Source organism: Anomalospiza imberbis, unplaced genomic scaffold (genome assembly GCF_031753505.1).
Source record: "Anomalospiza imberbis isolate Cuckoo-Finch-1a 21T00152 unplaced genomic scaffold, ASM3175350v1 scaffold_69, whole genome shotgun sequence".
NCBI classification, from domain to species: domain Eukaryota; kingdom Metazoa; phylum Chordata; class Aves; order Passeriformes; family Viduidae; genus Anomalospiza; species Anomalospiza imberbis.
This window is the reverse complement of record NW_027100303.1, coordinates 213,042-236,392: the sequence shown is the minus strand read 5'-3', so window position 1 is coordinate 236,392 and position 23,351 is coordinate 213,042. Positions and strand designations below refer to the sequence as shown.

Genomic DNA, 23,351 nt, shown 5'->3' with positions numbered 1-23,351 from the left:
TGAGCATCCAAAGGAGGCAGCGTGCTACAACAAGGGCAGAGCCCGCATGGCAAATGCCCCACGGCCTCTCCCTCTGCTCAGCAATCGAGTCACTTTGACAGGACTCCTCGGTCTCCTCTGGCCACAGAAACCTCCGGCGACGGGAATTTCCCCGCACGGTCCCGGCCACGGGGCAGCCACCTCTGTCCCAGCCACAGCAACCGGGACGAGCCAGCGCTGCTCCGGCAGCGGCTCCTGCCCAGGCAGCGGCGGGAAGGAGACCGCGGGCAGCCGCTCCCGCAGCGCCCTCAGCCCAGGGCCGGCACGGGCCGGACACGGCACCGCCAAGCCGCCGGAGCCCCCTGCCGCCCCCTCCGCCCGCAGCGAGCCCCGAGCCCCCGCAGAACCCGGCGCGGCTCCCACCTGCGCCGGGGCCGCCTCCGAGCTCCGCCAATGCCGCCTCCCCGCGCTCCGGCCGCTGCCGCCGCTCCCGGGCCCGCACAGACGCTCCGCCAATGGCGCCGCTGCCGAGCCAGGGCCGCCCTCAGGCCGCCAGCGGGGCCGTGCTTCGCCCCGCTCTCACCAATCAGCGCGCCAGAACCGCGACTGACGGCAGCAGCGGCCAATGGCAGCGAGGGGCGGGCTCTGCACACGGCACAGCCTCGCCCCGCGCTCTCAGGGCCCCCCGGGCTGTGGGAGGGCAAAGCCGGAGATGAGGAACAGCCCTGGAACGGGCCCGGGCCCGGGCCGGCATCGATCTGCAGCACCAACAAACTGCTCCGCACCTCCCGACACGGCTTTCCCGGCCCTGCGCCTTCGCCTTCGCTGCCTCCGGCTCTGCGGGAAGCCCAGCAGCCCCACTTCTCCTGCCCCCTAATTCGGAGCATCAGCGCATCGCTTTGATTTCCCCCAAAAAGGGAAAACCGCCCCAAAGCCCTGTGGGTGAGTGGGGGAGGAGAGAGATTTCTGGCACAAAACTCCAAAAGCTCCGAGCAGGACAATGAGAAGTCAATGAAGAGCCTTGAATGCAGCTTTCCCCACGCCTCCCTCCTTCCAGCTGCACCTCCTCCCCCGGCAGTGCAGGAGACAGGGAATGGGGCCGTGCTCAGTTCATCCCCCGTGGCTTCTCCCTCTGCCCAGGGACAGGAGTCGTTCCCCTGCTGCAGCCTGCGGTCCCTCCCACCGGAGACTTCTCCAGGAACTTCTCCAACCGGAGTCCATCCCCTGGGGCACAGCCCCCCTCCAAGTGCTGCAGCGTGGGTCACTGTGCCACGGGGTCACTCCTTCCAGGACAGGCTGCTCCAGCGGGGGCCCCTCTGTCCACGGGGTCACAGCCTCCTCTCAGGCATCCCTGTGCTCCAGCCTGGCTCCTCCAGGGGCTGCAGGGGGACCTCTGCATCCCCATGGATCTGCAGGGCGATCTCTGCATCCCCATGGATCTGCAGGGGGACCTCTGCATACCCATGGATCTCTGCATCCAGCACTCCCGTCTTTGGAGGCACCAGGAATAGGCTGAGCTCTGCCTGAAACTCTTCTTACATTCCCCACACCCTTCCCGGCACAGGGAGGGTTTTCCGTCCTCACAGCTCCCCGGGCTGGGTTTGCAGCCCCTCCTCCTGTGGGATCTCTGGGGCTTTTCCTCCCCATTGCATTCCTGTGCCGTGGAGCCATTCCAAATGGTCTCTTCCATGAGGTTCTGTGGCATGGATTTGTTCTCCCTGGTCCCTGTCCACAGCTCAGTGACTGGGGCAGGAAGGACAAGGAGAGTTAGAAACAGGGAGACGGGAAAAGGAAAAGGCAGGAGAGGAAGGAAGAAGAAGGAACAAGGGAGGAAGGAAATGGGAAAAAACGTAGATGGATGAAGGAGAGAATGAGGAGAGGAAGCAGGGCAGAGAAGAAGCTGGGATTTGTTTCTGTGCCAGAGGGAAGGGGAAGGAGATCCCCTAAATGCATCCCTGGCAGGACGGCGTCAGCAGCGAGGTTGTCCTGCAGCCTGGGGCGATGCTGGGCTGGGAGATGGAGCAGGAGAGAGGGGCAAAGGGGCAGTGACTTCCTCCTCACCTGCCTGGCTGTCCCAGTCTGTAGCATCCTGGCACTACCGAGGCCCTTGGAGCGTCCGGCACTGATGAGCCCGAAGCTCACGGTGACTTTATAAAGCTGACAAAGTAGGCAGGATGGGTCTTTGTAGGATCTCCAGCAAACTGGTTTATTGGAGCAGGAATAGGGCACACAGCTGAACAGGGACCAGGGACAAAGACAGGCTGCAAGCTGAGGGCACAGGGGGTTTTTATATGGGGTAGTGAGGGTGGAGCTGAGGGTCAGGGTCCAATGGATATGGGGGAAAATGGTGCAAAGGAGGGGTTAAGGGTCGTGTCAGCTAATAGGGAAACAGAGGCAGGGAAATGCACTAAACTTGGGCCAGTGGAGGGACAGAGAGAGGAGAACATTCTAGGGACTAACCAAAATAGGTGACAGGTGTTGAACTGGGGTAATTAGGCCAACGGGCCAATGGGGTAACATAACTTTACAGAAATCAGCATGTGCCTGCAAAGATCTAAGGGAGAAGCAAGCTTCTCCCCATAACCTTGAAATCTATTCTTGTTTGGGACCAGTCCTCCACAGCTGAGGGACTGAGATTCTGATGGTAGGCTCCCGGGCCTCCACACCAGTGCATCTTCCTTTTCCTTGTTTTCATTGCAGCGTCATTCTCCTCCATCCAGATGAAATTGAGGATTGGCAATGGCTTGCAAGAAAGCAAGTGGTGAGTACCTTGGGTTTGGTGAGAAATGAGCCTCATGCTTTAGAATTTTTAAAACTTTAAGAAGGCATAATTAGAGACAAATCAATAACAGCAGTGGGTGTTTGGCAATGGCCAGAGGCACACTGGTTAACCATAGCAACTCTTCTTATCTATTTTTTCCGTTGTATTGTTCAAAAACATATTCATAAAGATTGTACACATTGAAAGATTTCTTTGAACTCGTTTACTTGTTCCAGGAACTCTTTTAGTTGGTTTGACCCCCAGGCTGCCTTTCTAGAGTACGTGCAGGATACGTGGATTGTTGTTCTGAGGGTTGTGTGTCACTTCCTCACAACAGCCCCCTGATCCCTGGTTTCAGGTGTGAGTCTGCAGGCCCCAAGTTGGGCAACTCCCTGGGGGCTCCCCTGGCAGGGGAGACCCTCCTGGAGCAGTTCTGTGTCAGGAAGGAGAGACGCATTGGACTTCTTTGGTCTTCAGCTTCTGTTTATTGTTACCTTATCAAAACTTCATCACACTGTCTGCACCAGACTCTGCGTGCAGGAAAAACAGCACAAAAGTGACTAACAATCTCTTGTTACAAGGCCTTTTGAGTCTAATCAAAAACTAAGCTACCCAATTAAGTAGGAGCACCTAAATTATTTTCCTTTCTAACCCAATAACTGAGCCCTAAAGACACGGATTTTTCATGTGGATTTTTCTACCCAATTACAAGATACCACCTAAAGGCAAGAAGAAAGAGGAAGAACAAAGAAGAAGGGAACTCAAGACAACACCCTATATCCTCCATCTTGAACCCATCTATAACATACTAAAAATCCTAAAACCTAAATGTCTCACCCATGTGAAATACTACACTAGTCTCTACAATCTCTACAGTCTCTTTCACACTTTTGTGGTTTCTAGTTTACCTTGAGGCTTTGGAAGTTTTCTCGATGAGCGAGGGTCAAAGTCAGTGCTCCCCTGGGGGTCAGGACACCCCAGAGCAGACAGAGAAATATTCCCAGTGCCCTGGGTTTCCACATCAGCAGGCGACAGTTATTGACAGTCGAAGGGTCAGCGGCAGGGGTCCTCATCACACCCGTTCCTTAAATGTTATCTGGCCATGCAGACGGTTTTAGCTACTTCCACAAGTACTTTAAATCAACATTAGCTGTTTCACAAATATCTCTGAGTTATTCTTGTCAGTTAGCTACAAAAATAAAAGCATTAGTTATTATTTCACAACTGCAGCTACTTCTGCAAAAGTTAACATTCGAATGCAAAACACGTAGCATCCACTTCAATACGTTGCAAAAGCCAAAGCTATAATGTATGTTTTTCACTGTCCACAAACTAAAATATCATCCATGAATGATGTTCTGAGGATATGAGCGGCACAGGGGCCAGGGCACTGGCCACAAAATGCTGACAAATTATACTACAGCAAAAGTAGTTAAAAGTCATTACAAACTGTACTGTATCAAAATCGTTGTGATTAGGAATAAGTTGCAGAAGTCAAGACATAATAGCAAAAGCCACCAACTACATCGTTCTTTATAACAAACCCAGGGCAGGTTTTACCCTTGCATGGAGCACTTGGGCCTTCCCCGGGCCCCTTCTGCCCTCTCGCAGAGCCGGTGGCATTTTCCACCACCCACCGTTTGTAACCAAGAGTCGGGTGCAGCCGAGAAGGCTCCAAGCGCCTCCTTCCAGGCTGACTCTGCAGATGCCGAGGCTGCTCTGGGCTCTGCCAGGGCTCTGCTGGGGCTCAGCTCTGGGCGAGGCTGGGCCCGCTCTCCCCTCACATTGCTCTGGGCAGCTGAGTCACACAGGGAGAAGGAAGGGACACCTCAAGGGAGTTGAGGTTGAAGAGAGTTTTTATTCAAAAAACTGCCATAAAAAACAGGCTGTCATAAGAGCCGTAACAAACAGGCTGTCCTAACTACCTTAACCAACTAGCACTGCTAACTACCATAACTAACTGGCACTGCTATCTACCATAACTAACTAGTTGTCCTAACTAACTACTGTGACTAAACGCTGTCCTCCAGTGCTTCATCTCCTCCGCTGCTGCCTCAGTTGCTTTGCTGTGATGATCAGAGGGGTCAGGCTGGAGAGAGGCTTGGCTGATGATAAAAATGGGTGCTGCCCAAAGGAGAAAAAAGAAAGAAATGAACTGTTACTTTCCAGAGTCAACTTCTTCACAGGCTCTGTTGCAACAGGACAAAGGGAAATGGTCTGAAACTCAGGAGAGAGAAGCAGGCTCAGATGAGATCTAAGGCAGAATTTTTTTAGCAGGAGAATGGGGAAGCACTGACAGAAGGTGCCCAGAGATGTGGGAGGTGCCTCCTCCCTGGGAAAATCCAAGCTCAGGTCAGGCAGGGCTCTGAGCCACCTGAGCTGCTTGAAGATGGCCCTGCTCGCTGTGGGGCCCCAGGTGCAGATGACCTCGAAAGGCCCCTGCCAAGCCAAACCAGGCGAGGATTCTGCTTGCTTTGCGTGTGGAAAGCAGCGAGACCGGAGACCATCGGAGGGGGCCCCACAAGAAAACCCCTCCCTGGCGCTGCTGCTTCCCCTGCAGCCGCTTGGCATTCACCTGCAGCAGCTCCTGGGCAGACCAGCGCCGCTCCTCGTCCGGCTCCAGGCTGCACTCGAGGAAGTCCCGCAGCAGAGCCGACAGGCGCCTGGGCTCCTGCAGCTGCGGGGTCCCGTTCTGCCGGATCAGAGCGCGAGCCTGCAGGAAAAGCAAACTCAGCGCTCTGCCAGCTTCCTTCCCACCCACAAGTGCTCACATCGACCCCGGCTTCCCAGCCCCAGCTCCAGGGGCACTTTCCTCCCTGGCAGAGATGCTGCTCACGGCTCATTTTTCTATGCCAACCAAAAAACCCAAACCCTGGTGCTGCCACAGCTTTTGTAAAGAGCTGGTGCACTTGCTTCACATTTTCAGGTCATCCTCACAGCCAGAAGAACTGCAACAACGTAAATCCCAAAGCAAATTGTGTCTGGAGACTGCAGAATATGTGTCTTTGTTGAGGCTCGAGTCCTCTGGGAATTCCCTTCCCCATGTGCAGAAACCTCCAGCTGCTGCTCCCAGTGCAGGGTCACCCTGTGCTCACAGGCCTCTGCAACCACGGGAGAATTGGCCTCTTACCATGGCCCTCGTTTCCTGGAAGTAAGGAGGTTCTCCTTCCACCATCTCGATGGTCACAATGCCGAAGGACCAGATGTCCACCTTGGGGCCGTAAGGAGAACTGGTGACAACTTCTGGGGCCATCCAGTGAGCAGTGCCCACCATGGAGCTGCGCTGGTCCTGCTCAGGGCTGAGCTGAGCGCTGAGGCCAAAATCAGCTGAGGACAGAAACAAACACTGTCAAAGGCAGCTGGAATGAGGAAACCAAGCACAAAGACTCCCTGCTCTCAGTCTGAGAATGCAGCAGTGAAGTCAGCTGGAAAAGTCCTCAGGGCTGTAGCCAAGGAAAGATGGAACTGAGCTGGACCCTTAAAGAAACCCTCAGCTTTCGTGCAGTCACTCTTACTGATTACCTTGGAGCTTCAGATTCCAACTCCTGCCCCTCTGGGAGGGCCATTCCCAGAGCAAAGGCACCCCTGACAGCCTGCTCCTCTCCTGAGCTCTCTGCAGGGGCAGCCGCTCTCAGCTGGCAGCAGGGGCCGGGCAGTGCCCCCAGCAGCCCTTGTGGGGCTCTGGCCGTCACTGGGAAGCAGCCCCACAGCCGCACCCCGGGAGCGCCGTGCCTGGCCAGGAACACCCACCCAGCTTGACAGAGCCGTCCATTCCCAGAAGGATGTTGGAGCTCTTCAGATCTCTGTGGATCACCCGGTTCGAATGGAGGAAATGCAGGCCCTGCAGACACTGAGAGAGAACAAGAAACACCAGGGTAAAAACCAATGGCCGGAATATATCACACAAGAAAGGACAGTTTAGAATTCTGCCAGCAGCGACTTTGCTCTGACAGGCCAGGAGTGCAGTGCAGACAAGCTCCAGGCAAACGGTTCAAGGCAAAGCTGAGAACAGCACATCAAATCCAAAACAGACAGAGAGTGCCACAACAGCAGGAAAGAGAACAAGAACAGAGGAGAAGTGCAGTGCTGCTGGCAGGCCGTTCGCTGCAGGGGCTCTTTCTTCTCCAGGTCATGAAAACAACAGAGAAACAAAGCCCTGAGCATGGAGCCACTCCTGCTCTCACGCCCTGCTGGGAAGGACCATCGTGTCCAAGGCATGGCAGTCACAGGCAGGATCCCTCACCTCCCGACTGACAGCTGCCATCTCTCCTTCAGCCATGCGTGTCTGTCTGACAACGTCCTGCAAAGTTCCTCCATCCATGTATTCCATCACCAGCCAGAGATCTCCATCAACAAGGAAGCTGGAAGAGGAAAGCAGTGGCATGGAGACCAATGTGCAGTGCTCAGTTCCCCCATGGAAAAGCCTGGAGTGGAGTTTTGTTGCCAGGTCACTTGTCAATGAGGACAGAATCCGATGGAGAGACATTCCTGCCAGGCTGCACAGCCCTTGGAATCTGCACAGTCTAAAGGAGGAGACCCCTGTGAGAAAGGAGAGGCCTGAGATGGCAAGCAGGTGAAAAATGCAGTTTAGCAAAGGCCCAGATCAATGTGGAACCACAACACTGGCCCCCAGCTGGTTCAGCTTCTGAACTCATCAGTTCCACCCTTCCCTGCAGAACAAGGCAACACAGCTCCCAGGGTTATCCAGGGGAGGAGGCCGGGCAGCACTTGGGACAAAAGGGGTCAGAAAACCTTCCAGAAAGTCCCTTCAGAAACAGGCAAGGCCAGTGACAAATGGGCAAACGAGGCATTTCTGGGAACAAGAACCTGGTCTTCCTGGCATCTGCAGCAATGAGAAAGGGCTGGGAAGAAGAAGCCAAGGGAAATAATTTCTGCTGTGGTTTATCAGCACTTGTTGTAAGACACAGAAAACAGGGTCAGCTTGAAGGAAAAACCAAGCCAAAGCAAAAAAAGCACATAGAGGGATCGAATTGCCAGGCTGTTGTTTTGGGAAGATATGGCTGGGTCAGGCATTTTCAAATCAGGCTACAGACTACGGATGCCAGGAAAGGTTAAGGCAGGGCCCGGGCACGGGATAAGGCCTGAAGCACTCACCTGTCCAAAGAGCTGACAATGTTGGGGTTCTTCTTGTCCTGCAGGAGCAGGAGCTCATTCACAGCTCGTTCCCTGTTCTGCCCTCTCAGACTCATTTTCTTTATGGCCACCTGAAGGGACATTGCAGACCTTTAACTGGAGGAGTCTGTGGCAGGAGGCCGCAGCAAACACGGAGCGAGTCTTTTTGGGGCGACGGAGCCGGGCTGTGCCCAACTGCCTTGGGATGGGACACCAGAGCTCAGCAAGTGCCATTCCCACAGCCCATTGCTCTGCTCGCTGGGGGCTGCTTACAGGACACATGGCCAGAGACATTTGGCCTTGCAGGCTCTGCAGAAATGGCCCCTCAGCTGTCAGCCTCCAAGCTCTAACCACATTCTCTGCACCTACAGTCTTCTCAAATGGCCTCAACACTCTCATTATTGCTCAAACACACTTTGCAAGCAGGCGGTAATTCTGGTTCTGTGCAAACAGAGCAAAACAGCTGGGAACCCTTTAGCAGTTCTATGGGATTGGGTCATGATTTCAGATGCAACTGCTCTGGTTGGGGTTGCACAACAAAGCAAACACACACATCCATTGCCCTCCTTGCATTCCTTTGGGCACTTCAGAAGGACCAAGTCTGTCCCAGCTGTGCTCTGCAGGCTGACACGGCTCTGCCTGCAGAGGAGCAGCCTGTGCAGGAAAGCTCTGCTGGCCCCCAAAGCTGCAGCCACAGCTCCCAGCAGAGGGGAGAGCCCTGGAGAGCTGCCAGATGTGCTGGGCGTGTTGACACTGACCTCTCCTCCAGTGGCCCTGTCAAGTCCTTTCGAAACTGTTCCAAAAGCCCTGGAGACAAAACAGCAGAGAAGAAAGAAGCAGCGCTTTAGGCCCTGGCAGTGAAAGCCAGCCCAGACAGGAGATCTCTGCTGCCTGCAGCGTTCACAAGCACCTGGGGGCATCGACCCTTCCAACAACAGCGCAGCAGCCACCAGCCCTCTGCCATGCAAGGTGTGCCAGGGAAAACTGAGACCCAACACCAAGGAATTGGGCTGGAGCAAATCCCAAATGTCCATGCTGCACTGCTTTAGTTCAAAACCTGAAGTGAGCAATGGGTGTCTAAAGAACTGGAAAAGAATGCATTCCATCCTTTTCCATTTCCTGCCTAAGACCTGCAGGATCCACAAGGGCCCTGCCATCAGGCAGGTGATGCATTTTCCCCCAGAGTGCATCAGCTCTGTGTCTGTTACTGAATGTATGGGCTCTACTACCTGTGCTGGAATAGAGCACTTATTAGTTCAGCTCTGGTTTCTGTTTCTAAACCATTAGGTTGATAATCCTGACCGCAGGATATTTTTTAAAGCAAAATATTTGAAAGGAATCTCCTTGAGAACTGTTTTCTGACAGTCACCAGATGGTGAGTGGCTCTTTTAGGCAATCCAATTCCAGGGACAGAAGATCTTCCAGGTCCTGCTCCTTGCTGCAGGCAGGACACTGCCAGCCTCAGGGGCCTTTGACGGTGCCTTCTGAGCACAGGTATCAATTCTGATCAGGACTGAGGGACAGCAGGATGGCGCCCCAGTGTCTGGAGGTGTTTGGAGCTCTCCTGACTTCTCACTTGATCCTGCACCAGCACAACACCTGGGCCTGCTTGTGCAGAAGTAACTGCCGTGCACTTACCCTTGGCCAATCTGCTCCACTTCCAGGTATTTCACGGCAGGCTCCGCCAGGCTCACGGTGTTCCCTGAAAGAAACCACGTGGAAGACGCTCCCTCCCAGAGTGAGACCCCACCTTGCAGCAGAGCCAGAATGCAGCCCCCCTCCCTGGGGCCGTCAGCCCCTTGGTCTCAGCTGGGGAAGGACAAGAAATGACCCTGGCACATTCAGCTGCAGAGCAGCACTGGGTGCAGCTGATGCCGAGACACACACACAGCACCCTGCTCTGGCACACAGGAACAGAGCAGACGTACTCAGCTGCATCAGGCACCACTCCCCTCTCCCCTCTGGCTGCAGGGCTGTGCTGCTGTCAGAATGTTCAGCCCAGGATCCCACAGCCGAGGGAGGTTCAGTGTCCTCTTCCCAAGCACAGGGAGCTTCTCCGTCCTCTTCCCAAAACGCTGCAGGTTTGCCATTATCTCTCCAAGCCAGGGGACGTTCACTGTCTGCTTCCCATCCTGGGAGAAGTTCACCCTCCTCTTCCCAAGACACAGGATGTCCTCTGTCCTCCTCCCACGCCGGGAGATGTCCACTGTCCTTGTCCCACACTGCAGGAGCCTCGCCGTTGTGTTCCCACAGCGCGGGATGTTTGCCCTCGTCTCCCAGAGCAGCGGGAAGTTCATTGTCATCTCCCGGCACTGAGGGATGTTCACCATCGTCCCCCGGAACAGCGGGAAGCTCACTGCTGCCTTCCTCCTCTTTGGCCTCCTCTTTGGAAGCAAAGGGAGCCAAAGGAGGTGCTGGTGCTGCTTTTATGCCCTGTGGACAGACGGCAGCGTGAGGGATGAGAAGTTCTGTTTCAGTTATCACCTTATTTACCCTCAGCTGCACATCCAGCTGCACTAAGCAGAAATTGGGTTCGGAGCTGTTCAAACTAACAATGGGCTAAAGTCCACATTGCCCCTTATTGTTGGGAATTCCATATTCCACCATGGCTAGAGCCAGCAAGCAATGCTCTGCCTGCAAAACCAGACCTGCAGCTCTTCAAAAGCTCTTCAACATAAAAGGAGAAAAGTCCCAGGGATCCCTTTGCTGCTGCAAGGACACTGACAGGAACTTTCCTTCAGCCTCCCAGGCTGGCACTCGGCTGCCACATGCCGAGCTCACAACTTGCTGCACAATTCCAAACACCAAAGGTTCCTTTCCCACTCACCGAAGGAGGAGCTGCTCGGGATCCACTCATGAGGTGCCCTGCAACGGGAGAGGGAACATGAACCAGACGCTGTCAGGAAAACAACTGCCTGTGGTGGGAAATGCCCCGGAGCAAGGCAACCCCGAGAGAGCATTTTGCTTTCACAGCGTCCCTCCAGGAGCCACAGTCCTTTCGCACAGCAAGAGAACAGCACAAAATACTGGGCTGGGTCAGCTCTTGGCTGGACAGGCAGTTCCAGGCTCTGCTGCCACAGACTCCCTGCTTGAGGGAACAGAACCCCCCAGGGCTCATTGCAAATGCTGTGCACACCCCGCTGGCTGCAGACACCCCCTTTTCCAGCTGCAGCTGCTGCCAGGAGCTCTCCCAAAGCAATGGTGTCTTCATGGCAATTTGGTTACAAAGTCAGCTCAGGCCCAGAGGAAGAACAGCAAGCACACAGCAAGCCCAAAGCCACAGCACCGAGGGAAAACCTCGACTTACGTGCCAAGTGGGTTAAAAAATACCCCGCATACGCCACAGAGTACAGCGTGCAAACTGCAGCAGCCACGTGCTGGATCATTTTGGCTGCGCTGCACACGTCTGCAGACTGTAGCCCTGCAAGCACAGAAGGACACCCGTCAGGGCTGGGCTGGCTGCTGAGAATGCCTCGGGCAGGAGGATCCTCCGGCAACGAGCAGTGCCCAGAGCCACTCTGGACACTGAGGCCTCCGTGTGCCACAGCAACGGGAACACCTCGGGGACGTGGCAGTGCTCCTGTGACATCACAGCAGCAGCTCACGCAGAAACCGCCTGGAAGGTTCTCCTGTGTCACAAAGGAGCACAAAGAACCCTCCCAGGGCACAGCCTGTTGCCCAAAGGATCCAGGAGGAACTCTGAAAATGCAGCAAACAAGGACACCCCATAGCCCAGCCTGAACACTGAGGAGGAACAAGGACGGCACCAAAGCAGAGCAAACATGACCTTTAGTCACTGACACTTCTGGCTAAAACCAGCAAGCCGTGTTCCATCTGGGATCTTTGTTCTCGTTCTAAAAACAAGCAAGGTTCTCCACTCTAAATATAGAGAAGGCAGGAACTGGGCAGGAGGTGGGATGAGGAAGGAGGAGGAGGAGGGAGAGGGGAAAAGGAGGAGCAGGAAGAGGAGGAGCAGGAGCAGGAAAAGGAGGAGAAACAGGAGGTTCCAGTGCCCCCTGTGGCCGCAGCACCCTTGGCCCCGGGACCATTGCCCCCAGCTCATCCTGCAGGTGGGAGGGGAGGGGGAGCTCATCCCAAATCTATCGGGGGGTCCCTGAGAGGGTTTTTTTATTGGGGTGTGTTTGGAGCTTGCAGACTGTGGAATTGAGCCCCAAATATCATCTGGGAGCCCCAAATAAACCCTGGGAGGGTTTTTTCTCTCTTTGTGTGTAGGTTTGGATCTTGCAGGACCCCAAAGCTGAGCCCCTTGGGGGGATCTTTGGGAGTCCACGTGGCCATTGCCCAGGGTCACCAGGGGGAGGACATTGGTCCTGGGGACCCCCGGTGCAGCAGAGGAGAGGAACCCCTGGGACCCCCGGAGTGGGGGGAGCAGAGAGGGGTGATCCTGGAGCTGGGGGAACCCCGGCTGGCTGGAAAGGGGGGGAGCCTGGAGAGGAGGGACCCCTGGGACCTCTGGGACCTCAAAGTAGAGCATCAGGGCAGAAGGGACCCCATGGATCCCCAAAACCCCCTGGATCATCCCTAAGCAGGAGGCTGGAGAAGGGGGAGCCCCTGGAGCCATTGGACCCCCATCATCCCAAGGAAAGGAAACCTCTGGAACGCCAAAAGTGGAGAGATCAGAGATCGGGAAGTCCTGGGAGAGTTGTTTTGGGCTGAACCTTGATATAGTGGAGATTTCCATGGACACAAGACTCCTGCTGAGTTCTAGGGATGGACTTGGGCAGTGAGGAGCCTCTACTCCAAGGTGCTCTCCTCTTGTTTTTTTTCCCAAAGCAGGATTTGTCATTCCCAGGCTGTGGCTGGATGGAGAAGGAGGAAAAGCCCCGGAGATCCTGCTGGAGGAGGGGCTGCAAACCCAGCCCAGGGAGCTGTGGGGAGGAAAGAGCTCCCCTGAGCCAGGAACGTGGCCAGAGATCCGTCTGGAGCTCGGAGCTGGTGGAGAAGCCTCATGGCAGGGAGAAGCCCCACAAGTGCTTGGAATGTGGGCAGGTTTTCAGCTGGAGCTCCACCCTGATGGAACACCAGAACACCCACACTGGGGAGAGGCCCTGTGAGTGTGGGGAGTGTGGGGAGAGCTTCAGTGGGACCTCTAACCTCACCGAGCACCACAGGATCCACACTGGGGAACGGCCCTATGAGTGCTTGGAATGGCAGAAGAGCTTCAGGTGGAATTCAGGGATCGTCACTCACCAGCACTTCCACACCAGGGAGAGGCCCTGAGAGTGCCCCGAGTGCAGGAAGAGCTTCGTGCGCTGCTCCAGCTCCATCCCCCATGGGAGGATCCACGTTGGATGATCCCCAGTGAGTCCCGTTGGGCAGAGCCCCGGTGACCCCGCTCTGGGTGATCCCGGTTGGGTGGGGGGAAGGTGTTGGAGAGATTTCTTTCCCCTCTCCTTGTCCTGGTGTGATTTGGTTGGTAATAAATTCCCTCCCTGTGCCCGGGCCGGGTCTGCTGTGCCCGTGCCGGATTTGCTGAGGGATCTCTCCCGCTCCTTGTCCCCAGGCAGGAACCCTCGGTTCCATTTGCTGCCCCTGTGCGGCTGCGGGGGGCAGGGACAGAGCGGCTCTGGGGGGTGCCTGGCATGGGGCCAGCGTCACCCCTCGCCACGGGCACCCCTGAGACCCCGCGCAGCCGGGCACACATTTCTGGGCACAGCTGAGCTCCCAGCTGCGCAGCGCCCCAAGGCTCCCCGTGCCTGGAAAAGCCCCAGCCGGGGCTGCAGCGTCCCGGAACCGCTCAGCCAATCCGAACGCAGCCAAAACGCGCTGCAGCCAATGGGAGCGCGAGGAGTTGAGGAGTCATCGGTTGTGTGGCAGAGCCTCGGCAATCGGTGCCCAAAAGTGCTCGGAGCCAATGAGAGCGCGCGGCGCTGCTGAGCCCGCGCTGCTCCGGACTGGTGCTGCCAGCGCAGCGCGGCCGCTCTGGGGCTGGTGCTCCCTGGGCGGCGCTGGCCATGGGGCGAGTGGCGGCAGCTGGGGCCGTACTGGTGGCACTGGTGGTGCTGGGAGCCCCCCCGGCTGCGGGCGCGGAGCTCTCGGGAGAGCGGGGGGGGGGGGGAGACGGTGGGACAGGGGGGAGAATGGGGAAAAGGGGGCGGTGGGAGCCCGAAATTGCAGGGGCAGGAGGAGGAGGGGACCCCGAAAGGAAGAGCGGGAGGGGCTGAGGATTGGGGGCAGGTGAGGAAGGGTCGGGAGAGGGTGGGAAAGTGGGGAAAAGGGGAGGGTAGGACCCCAAAACTGAGCGGGAAGGGGGGCTGGGCTTTTGGGAAATTGTGTTTAAAAGGTTGGGAAAGAGGAAAAGGAGTAAATGGGACCCCAAAACTCATCTGGGGAGAGGCTGAAAGTCGGAGGGGAGAGGATGTGGAAGGGCAAATGGGGGAAGGGTGGAAAAGAGGAAGTGGCAGTGGGGGCAGGAGGGGTCCATGGCGGCTCTGGGGCACAGGGGGTTCAGAGTGGGGATCCGGGATGGATCCCGGAGCTCTGGGGCTGCTGGGGGGGCACCCCCGGACCTGTGTCCTGCACACACAGGGGTGTTCCAGTACGTGGGAAAGTCCGAGTGTCACTTCATGAACGGCACGGAGAAGGTGAGGTACCTGAGCAGGTTCATCTACAATCGGGAGCAGTACGCGATGTTCGACTGCGACGTGGAGCACTTTTTGGGGTTCACCCCCTATGGGGAGGCAGCAGCCAGATATTGGAACAGCGACCCAGACGTTATGGAGCAAAAAAAGGCTGCGGCGGACTGGCTGTGCCGGTACAACCACGAGTATCTCAGCCCGTTCCTCACGGAGCGCCGAGGTGAGCGCGGGGCAGAGCGTGTCCCCTCGGGCCCTGCCCTGGCAATGACCCTGGAGCCCCTCAAAACCTCCCTGGAATCGGCCCAGAGCCCTCAGCCCTCCTTGTGCCCATCCCCGAGACCTTGTGTCCCTGCCACTGACCCCCGTGGCTCTCCCAGTCCATCCCAGTCTCTCCCAGTGCCTCCCGGCTGTCCATCTCAGCCTAGCGTGGTGCTGCCGCCTCTCAGCCAATCAGAGCGCGTGTCTCTGATGACTCATCAGTTGCCAGGCAGACCCGCAGCGCCGAGTGCCCCGCACTGGACTCGGCCTCCCAGTGCCGCGCGCTTCGTTCCCAGTTCCTCCCAGTGCCGCCCCAGTCCCTCCCAGTCCATTCCCAGTTCACTCCTAGACCTCCATCCTCCCTCCCAGTGCCCCCCATCCCCTCCCATCTCTCCGAGTGCCTCCGCAGTCCTTCCCAGTCCATTCCCAGTCCCTCCCAAGGCCACCCCACCCCTCCCCTCTCTCTCCCAGTTCCCCCCAGCTGATCCCAGTCTGTTCCCGCTCTCTCCCAATGTCCCCCAGCGTATCCATCTCGCTGGTGCCCTCGAGCTCCCAGCCGGGGCTGCTCCGTGATGGATTTCTACCCTGCCCACACCCAGCTGAGGTGGTTCCAGGGCCAGCAGGAGCTCTCTGTGGTGGCCACCGACATGGTCCCCAACAAGGACTGGACCTACCTGCTCCTGGTGTTACTGGAAACATCCCCCTGGCACGGGCTCACCTGCAGCTGGCAGGTGGAGCACATCAGCCTGGAGCACCCCCTGAGCCGGCACTGGGGTACAGGGGAGGAATTGGGGGCGCTGCCAGAGCCACTGGGATGTGCTGGGAGCAACTGGGAGGGAGTTGGAGACAGCCTGGTTTCAGCTGGGAGAGGGGCTTGGAGGTGTGGAAGGGCTGAGAAGTGATTTCAAGGATGCTGGGGAGGGTGGGATGGGGTTCTGGCGGTCCTGCTGGACACTGGGAGGGAGTTTGGAGGTGCTGGGTGTGACTGGGAAGGATTGGAGTGAGTCTAGAGGAGCTGGAAGGAGATTGGGGATGGAAAAGCAGAGGTTGGGATGAGGTTGGTTGTGCTGGGAAGAGACTAGGAGGGTTCAGGGTGAGTCCTGGTGAGGCTGGGAAGGGACTGGGAGAGGGTTTGGGGTGTCTCTGAGAGGTTTTGGGAGGTCCTTACCCCTGCAGACCCCCCAGAGATGCCACTGGATGCCGCCCGCAGCAAGATGCTGGCAGGGATCGGGGGCTCCAAGTTGGGCTTCGTCTTCCTGGCGCTGGGGCTCAGCTTCTAGGAGCGTGTGTGCTCCTTCCCCGGGGCCCCCAGCCCGGTGTCACCCCCTTTTCTCTGCCCACAGAGCTTCTGAGCCGCCGCTGGCTGCAGACCCTCCCCGTGGTCTCGGGCCCGGCCGGGACCCCCCGCTTCATCCCCACGCTGATTTTTGGGGGGGTCGTGTGTCCTCCCCAACCCTGCTGTCACTCTGCCCCTGCCCGCCTGCTCCCAGTCTTCCCAGTAAAGCTTCCCAGTTAAACCCAGTCCAGTTTATGGGGGGCAGTGGGGAGGGACTTGGGGGTACTCAGCCTGGGCACACGGAGGGAATTTATTACCAACCAAACACAGCAGCACAAGCAGAAGGGAAAGAAATCCCTCCAACACCTTCCCCCCACCCAACGGGGATCACCCACAACAGGGCTTATCCACGATGGAGAGACGGGGACAGCCGAGTTTAGACCAGAAGCCAATTTCATTGAGGGTACCAGGGGTTTATACAGGGTTTTACTTGTGTGGTGCTCAGATAGGGCTCGATGTTTGCTAACAATTTCCCATTGGTTACACATTCTTCATGACATCACGGCACCTGGGAACATTATCTTATCACAAAGTCTCACAACAGGTTGCTTGGTCACTTCTTGCCCAGGGAGACTTAAACTGTGTCTGTGTCTCCCACAGTTTCTGCTCAGTCAGGCCTCAGATATCGGCCCCTTTATCAGCTCCATTGTTTTCCTCTCTGTTTTATTCCCCATTTGGGGGCACCAGGGCTCTGCCCAACGGGGGTCACTGGGGATCATCCAGCCTGGATCCTCCCATGGGGGATGGAGCTGGAGAAGAGCATGAAGCTCTGCCCTCACTCGGGGCACTCACAGCGTGAGTGGTGCCTCCGTTGGTGTTTGGTCAAGGTTGAGCTCTGTGAGAAGCGCTTCCCACACTCCCCACACTCATAGGGCCTCTCCCCGGTGTGGATGCGCCAGTGCACGGTGAGGTGGGAGTTTTGCTTGAAGCCGTTCCTGCAGTCGGGGCAGCGGAAGGGCCTCTCCTCTGTGTGAATCCGCTCATGTCTGAGGAGATCGGAGCTGGTGTGAAACCTCTTCCCACACTGGGGACACTCATAGGGCCTCTCCCCAGTGTGGATGCGCTGGTGTCTTCTCAGGGCAGATCTCCACCCAAAGCTCTTCCCACATTCCAAGCAGGTGTAGGGCCGTTCCCCAGTGTGGATCACCTGGTGCCGGATCAGGGTGGAGCTGTGCCTGAATCCCTGCCCACACTCCCCACACTTGTAGGGCCGTTCCCCAGTGTGGACCACCTGGTGCTGGATCAGGGCTGAGCTTCTTCTGAACCTCTTCCCACACTCCCCACAATCGTAGGGCTTTTCCCCAGTGTGGATCCTCTGGTGCTCAATAAGCTTGGAGCTGAACCTGAAACCCTGTCCACATTCCAAGCACTTGTGGGGCTTCTCCCTGCCATGTGGCTTTTTCTCCAGCTCTGAGCTCCGCCTGGATCTCCGGCCACCTTCCTGGCTCAGAGGGGCTCCTTCCTCCCCGCAGCTCCCTGGGCTGGGTTTGCAGCCCCTCCTCCTGCAGGATCTCCGGGGCTTTTCCTCCTCCTGCATCCAGCCACGCCACGGGAATGAAAACTCCTGGTTTGGGGAAAAAACAAGAGGAGAGCACCTTGGACTGGAAGTTCCTCCCTGCCCAAGTTCATCTCAGGAAGTCATTGGTAAGTTTTTGTACGTAAGAACCTCCAAAACACCAAAATTCAGCCCAAAAATCCTGCAAACTTCAAGACACAGATCAAAAACACCCCAAACCTCATAATTCAGCAAAAACCTCCTGCAAAAGATAAAGATTCAGCTGCCACATAAAACCAAAGCACCAACATTTAGCCCAAGAATGCTCAGAAACACCAAGATTCACCCCGTGAAAATCCTGGATCCCCCTGCACAGTCACCTGCTGCATGTGGGGGGAGCAGCGCTCCTGGGGCTGGGGGGAGGCTGCAGATACAGGGAGGGGTGGAACCTTGTGCTGCTTCCTGTTTCTGCTCCTCCTCCTCCTGTGTCTCTGCTCTTCCTCACACTCCTCTTCCTCCTGCTATTCCTCCTTCTCCTGCACAATCCCACCTTCTGCCACATCCATCCTTTGACCATTTTGTTCCTCAACCGTGCTTCTCCTTCCCTTCTCCTCCTGCCCCCAGGCCCAGCACCCACTGCCGGCTCCCTCTTCCCCCAAACCCACAGCATCCCAGCGCAGGGGCAGGGATGGAGCTGGGGCAGGTCGGGCTGGGGCAGCGCTGGGCTCTCGGCCGCTTCCGCCCGCACTCGGTCCCCACTGCAGCCGCTCCCGCCAGGACAGCGCGGGGGGGCCCGGCCTTGGCGCTGCCCCACTCCCACCTCCCCAAATTCCCCTCGCGGGGGCGATGGGGCCGAGGGGGTCACAGGTGGGTTCCACGTGGGGAACGCTGGGAGCTGCAGATTGTACATGGAAGGATCAGGATTTTCTATTAAGCATTTGCTTTGGGTCGCTGGAGAAAGGAACGATTTTGCACAAAGCTCAGCAGCTCTCAGAGGATGAACACCCACAGGCAGTGAGCGCAGCTGCAGGAGTGGCAGAAGAAGGCCCTGGAGCACTTGGGCACAAAGGCACAGCAGCTGAATGCAAGAAGGGATGAGCAAAAGGCCAAGCTGAAGGCAAAGGCCATGGCACAGCTCCTACAGCCCCTCTGGGATCAACCCCAGGGCCCAAGGGGGCCCCAGCACCCAGGGGACGGGGTCGGCCACAAGCACCTGGCAGAGGCATTGCCCTCCTGGCCAGGGGAGAGCCCACCCAAACAGCCCCTGGGAAGGAGTCAGGGCTGTAAACCAAGATGCCATGGGTACGGCTTTTGCCGTTGGCTTTGGCAAGAAGAAGAGCCAGACCCAGGGCAGATATTCAATTCTCTCCCTTGCAATTGATCTTGGGAATTCCTTACCCTGGTAATTCTCCACCCAGTGCAGGGTGGGGATAAGGGATGTACATTTAAAGCAGTCTGTGGCCAGAGTCCTGTCTCTTGTGAAATCTCTCCCACACGAAGCTGGGCTGGCACAGAGCCTGCCTTGGCACTTTGCTGTTCCCAACATCCAAGCAGGACATCGGGCCCTGCCTAAGGAGGCCAAAGCAGCACCACTGGTGGCCAAGTGGCGTGGCCCATGCCAAGTGTCCCTGAGGCCAGAAACAGCCCCCAGCACAGCTGAGCACGGGGGGACCCCTCAGCCTGGGCTCCAGGGCTCTGAAGCCCCGGAGATTTGCACTTCCCGCCTGCAGCAGGAGCATGGGAGGCCCCCACGGAGCCTGCACTGAAGGCAGCGCAGAAGCAGCCAGGGCTCCACAGCGGGGCAAGCCCCTGGGCCTGCCCACACATCCTCTGCTCAAATCCTCTGCCTGGGCACCCTCCTTGGGCATCTCCAGCCACCGGGGCCAATCCTTGCTGCCACTGCTGCAGCTTCAGTGCTTTCTGGGCCTGCACTGCCACAGCTGCTGGCGAAGACAACGGCACAATTCCACTCTGGGTCTCAGCCACACTCACACACTGCCCTGCCTGGGATTGCACTGATGGAAAATACACCAGGTCATAGACTTTAACATTTCTAACATTTTATTTCTCTACTCAGCCTTGGTTTGCCTTGGCCTCGGGGAAAGAAATGGTAAAGGTTTTTTTAAGGGATGTTCCACCACTCAGTGGAGATGAGTTTAACATCTCAACACACTGGGAATGGCCCAAAAGATTCCCACAAAGATAACGCCCAGCAGCAAACAGCAACCAACACCTACCCCAGACCCTGCCCCTGGCAGAGCTGGAGACACCTGCTCTGGAAAAGGCTGAGAAGGAAATCCAGCAGTTCCGACCTAAAGAACAGCAGAAGCCAAGAAATCCGGGTCCAGTAGGAACCCAAATACTAAAAACTGCACAACTTGAAACTGCAGAACATTAAACCAATGGATTTAGATTGGTTCAGACTGTATCAAGTTTGGGAAAAATCCAGTTAAACCCACGTGTCATGGAACGATTTTCTCTGCACACCCGGGCTATGTGGGGATGGAATGATTTCTGTTGCACATCCTGGTGTTATATGTAACAGGTATAATTCGCGCCATTTTCTTGCTTCATATATATATAATGTTAAATAGTTGTTAGGATGTGCCTCTTGGCATTAGAAGCCCCCCCCCCCCTTCTCCGGCAAAACTAAGTGTGTGTTGAAACCATTTACAAGCAAGGAGATGTGGCTCGCAGGAGATGGGCCTTATCTGAAGCGATATGGAGACACCCAGGCGCTGATCATCGCGTGAACGACCCGAGATGGACATCAGGATCATCCCCCCGGGCCGATACATGTAAATACTCTGTTCCCGTAAATTTCATCAAGAGCTTCCACTACACCAGACTTTGAATTTCTCTACATTGTCGCCGAGAAAGAAATCTCATCAACTTATGGGACTTTAAATGAAACAAAAGACTGAATGCCGAAGTCCTGGCCTCAGGCAAAATTTTCCCTATAAAAAATCGCTTGTACCAGGATGGTGGTGTGGAGGCATAGAGTGAAACCTCTGCTGAGGCTGATTTCTGTGTCTTGCACCCAGCGCCGATCCCGGGCTGGGCACTGTCCTTTTCCCTGTGGCTGGCTAAGTTAGATCTCTATTGCTAAAATAAATTCTTTTTATTTTTTTAATTTGGCTGGATCATTTTTCACTTATAGCACTGGCCAGAATCAAGGAATGCCTTGACTCTAACACTAAATATATTAGTGGAGTTTTTCTTTTTCCTGCACTTTCAGTGCAAAGTTTATAGCAGTAGAGTATTTTTTGTAATAATCCTACTTCTATATTGCCAATTAGGATTTGGTCGGGGATGAGAGAATGAGTTTTTACTCCGAGGAGAAGTAGAAAAAACTTAATTGCCTTGGAATTTTTTTGTGTATGTTTGTGCATGGCTCTTAGTGGTGGCAAAGTTTTGGTCTGGGTTTTTTGACGTTCACCTTTAGGCTGCAATTTGGAAAACGAGAAGAGATTTAAAGGTGACTCTTTGACTCATAAACACTAAATAGACGATTTGAAAGAAAAAAAAAGCAGCAGGTTCTGGTGGGGCCACAAGTGAGGCTGCTGAAGGCTGCTCTGGAAGAGAAGCTGCATTCCAGGCAGCCAGCAGAGGAGCTTTAGAAATGCAAATTAACACTGCTGGGGCAAAGTGGGGACAATGGACCTGCCTCTTCTTGCCTGGGGCAGGAATTGGGCTGATTCCCTCTGCCCCTCACCCCAAGCTCTGCCTGCCTGCACAGATGGAATCTGCACAGCTGAAGGCAGAGCCCATGGTGAGGATCTCTGACTCTGCAACAGAAATGGGTGAAGCTGCAAAGGGAAACAGCAAATGGAGAATGCTGTGAAAACTTCACTAAAATAAGGGGGGATCATCCCTGTGCCCACTCCAACATGTGCTGGTACTGTCTATGCTATACAGGGAGTATCAGAGCACTGGGGTTTTTGCTATAACAAGTTCAGGGAAATCAGTTGGAATTCAAGTATTTGATGATGTAATTAGACAAAAGCGTTCAATTGATGCAGCCCCGGCTGGAGGGAGCGCCCAAAAATGGGGAAAAGATGAACGGCCACCACAACAAATCCTACAACACCACAGACCAGCCCCTGGGAACCTGAACCAATTCATATCAGGAGACACAGAACCCATTTATCATTTCAATGGCATCATTAGATTACAAGCTGTCCTCGAAATAAGAACCAACCAGACACCTCCAGCTCCTGACCTTCCTGCCGACCAACCCACTGAAATGAGGAACACAACATTTCACCATGGATGGGATCATATAATCTGTAAGCAGAAAAAGGCGGAGTTTGTGGAAAACTAAATGATTCCAACTGCTGTTGGCAAAGAGACAACAAAGGAAAAGCAGTGAAAAAAGATAACAAAGGAAATAGGAGAGCAGTTTATGTATTGGTCCAAACATGGAAAGGATGGGAATGGGACACGGTTTCGTGGCTCCCTGGCACACCATGGGTTAAACGAATGCTGCTTCTCCTCTTCTGTGCTACAGCAACTCTCATCTTTTTACCATGCTCCACACCTTGGGAGTGCAGCTCATCCAGCAGCTGAGCCAGGGGATGCAGGTGGCAGCCAGGCCTCCTGATCCAGAAACGGCTACAAAAGGACAGGGAATGAGGGCACCGAGAATAATCCCAAAACCAAAGAGGACCCGGGAAGAACAAAACAGAGTCAATGAGTGAATCTGCCTGGAGATAGGGCCAGCGACTTAGAGATGAGGAAGTAACGGAGAAACCATCAGTTCCGACAAATGTTACAAATGGACCCGGACAGCTGCTCAAAGTCCCGCTAAACTCCTCAACTTCCCGAAGAACAAAGAGCAAACAGAGCCATGAATATCGGCTGTCATCCACAAGGAGGGGTGCATATGAACGAGGACAGGCAGCAGGCGGATCGGGAAGTCTGAACCTTCCAAGTCCCTCAGCCAGTGGGCAAAGGCAGAGGGAGATGCGGCCGGGAAAATGAGCATCCAAAGGAGGCAGCGTGCTACAACAAAGGCAGAGACCGCATGGCAAATGCCCCACGGCCTCTCCCTCTGCTCAGCAATCGAGTCACTTTGACAGGACTCCTCGGTCTCCTCTGGCCACAGAAACCTCCGGCGACGGGAATTTCCCCGCACGGTCCCGGCCACGGGGCAGCCACCTCTGTCCCAGCCACAACAACCGGGACGAGCCAGCGCTGCTCCGGCAGCGGCTCCTGCCCAAGCAGCGGCGGGAAGGAGACCGCGGGCAGCCGCTCCCGCAGCGCCCTCAGCCCAGGGCCGGCACGGGCCGGACACGGCACCGCCAAGCCGCCGGAGCCCCCTGCCGCCCCCTCCGCCCGCAGCGAGCCCCGAGCCCCCGCAGAACCCGGCGCGGCTCCCACCTGCGCCGGGGCCGCCTCCGAGCTCCGCCAATGCCGCCTCCCCGCGCTCCGGCCGCTGCCGCCGCTCCCGGGCCCGCACAGACGCTCCGCCAATGGCGCCGCTGCCGAGCCAGGGCCGCCCTCAGGCCGCCAGCGGGGCCGTGCTTCGCCCCGCTCTCACCAATCAGCGCGCCAGAACCGCGACTGACGGCAGCAGCGGCCAATGGCAGCGAGGGGCGGGCTCTGCACACGGCACAGCCTCGCCCCGCGCTCTCAGGGCCCCCCGGGCTGTGGGAGGGCAAAGCCGGAGATGAGGAACAGCCCTGGAACGGGCCCGGGCCCGGGCCGGCATCGATCTGCAGCACCAACAAACTGCTCCGCACCTCCCGACACGGCTTTCCCGGCCCTGCGCCTTCGCCTTCGCTGCCT

General features: G+C 56.4%; 2 protein-coding genes and 1 pseudogene across 2 annotated transcripts; 1 reads left to right on the top strand and 2 right to left on the bottom strand.

Annotated features, from left to right (window-relative positions):
- The window catches only part of LOC137467576 (uncharacterized), a 441,429-nt pseudogene that overhangs the window by 355,333 nt on the left and 62,745 nt on the right, over nt 1–23,351 (bottom strand).
- On the bottom strand, nt 1,241–13,161 carry LOC137467588 (serine/threonine-protein kinase PAK 3-like). The gene is given in 13 exon segments (XM_068179067.1): nt 1,241–1,288; nt 1,290–1,491; nt 1,530–1,675; nt 5,316–5,453; nt 5,871–6,067; nt 6,491–6,590; nt 6,984–7,101; nt 7,856–7,965; nt 8,632–8,680; nt 9,512–9,575; nt 9,763–10,311; nt 12,657–12,762; nt 13,099–13,161. Coding segments are annotated over 13 exon segments (1,890 nt in total).
- On the top strand, nt 13,849–16,010 carry LOC137467587 (class II histocompatibility antigen, B-L beta chain-like). The gene is given in 6 exon segments (XM_068179066.1): nt 13,849–13,957; nt 14,423–14,692; nt 15,037–15,046; nt 15,253–15,291; nt 15,293–15,504; nt 15,916–16,010. Coding segments are annotated over 6 exon segments (735 nt in total).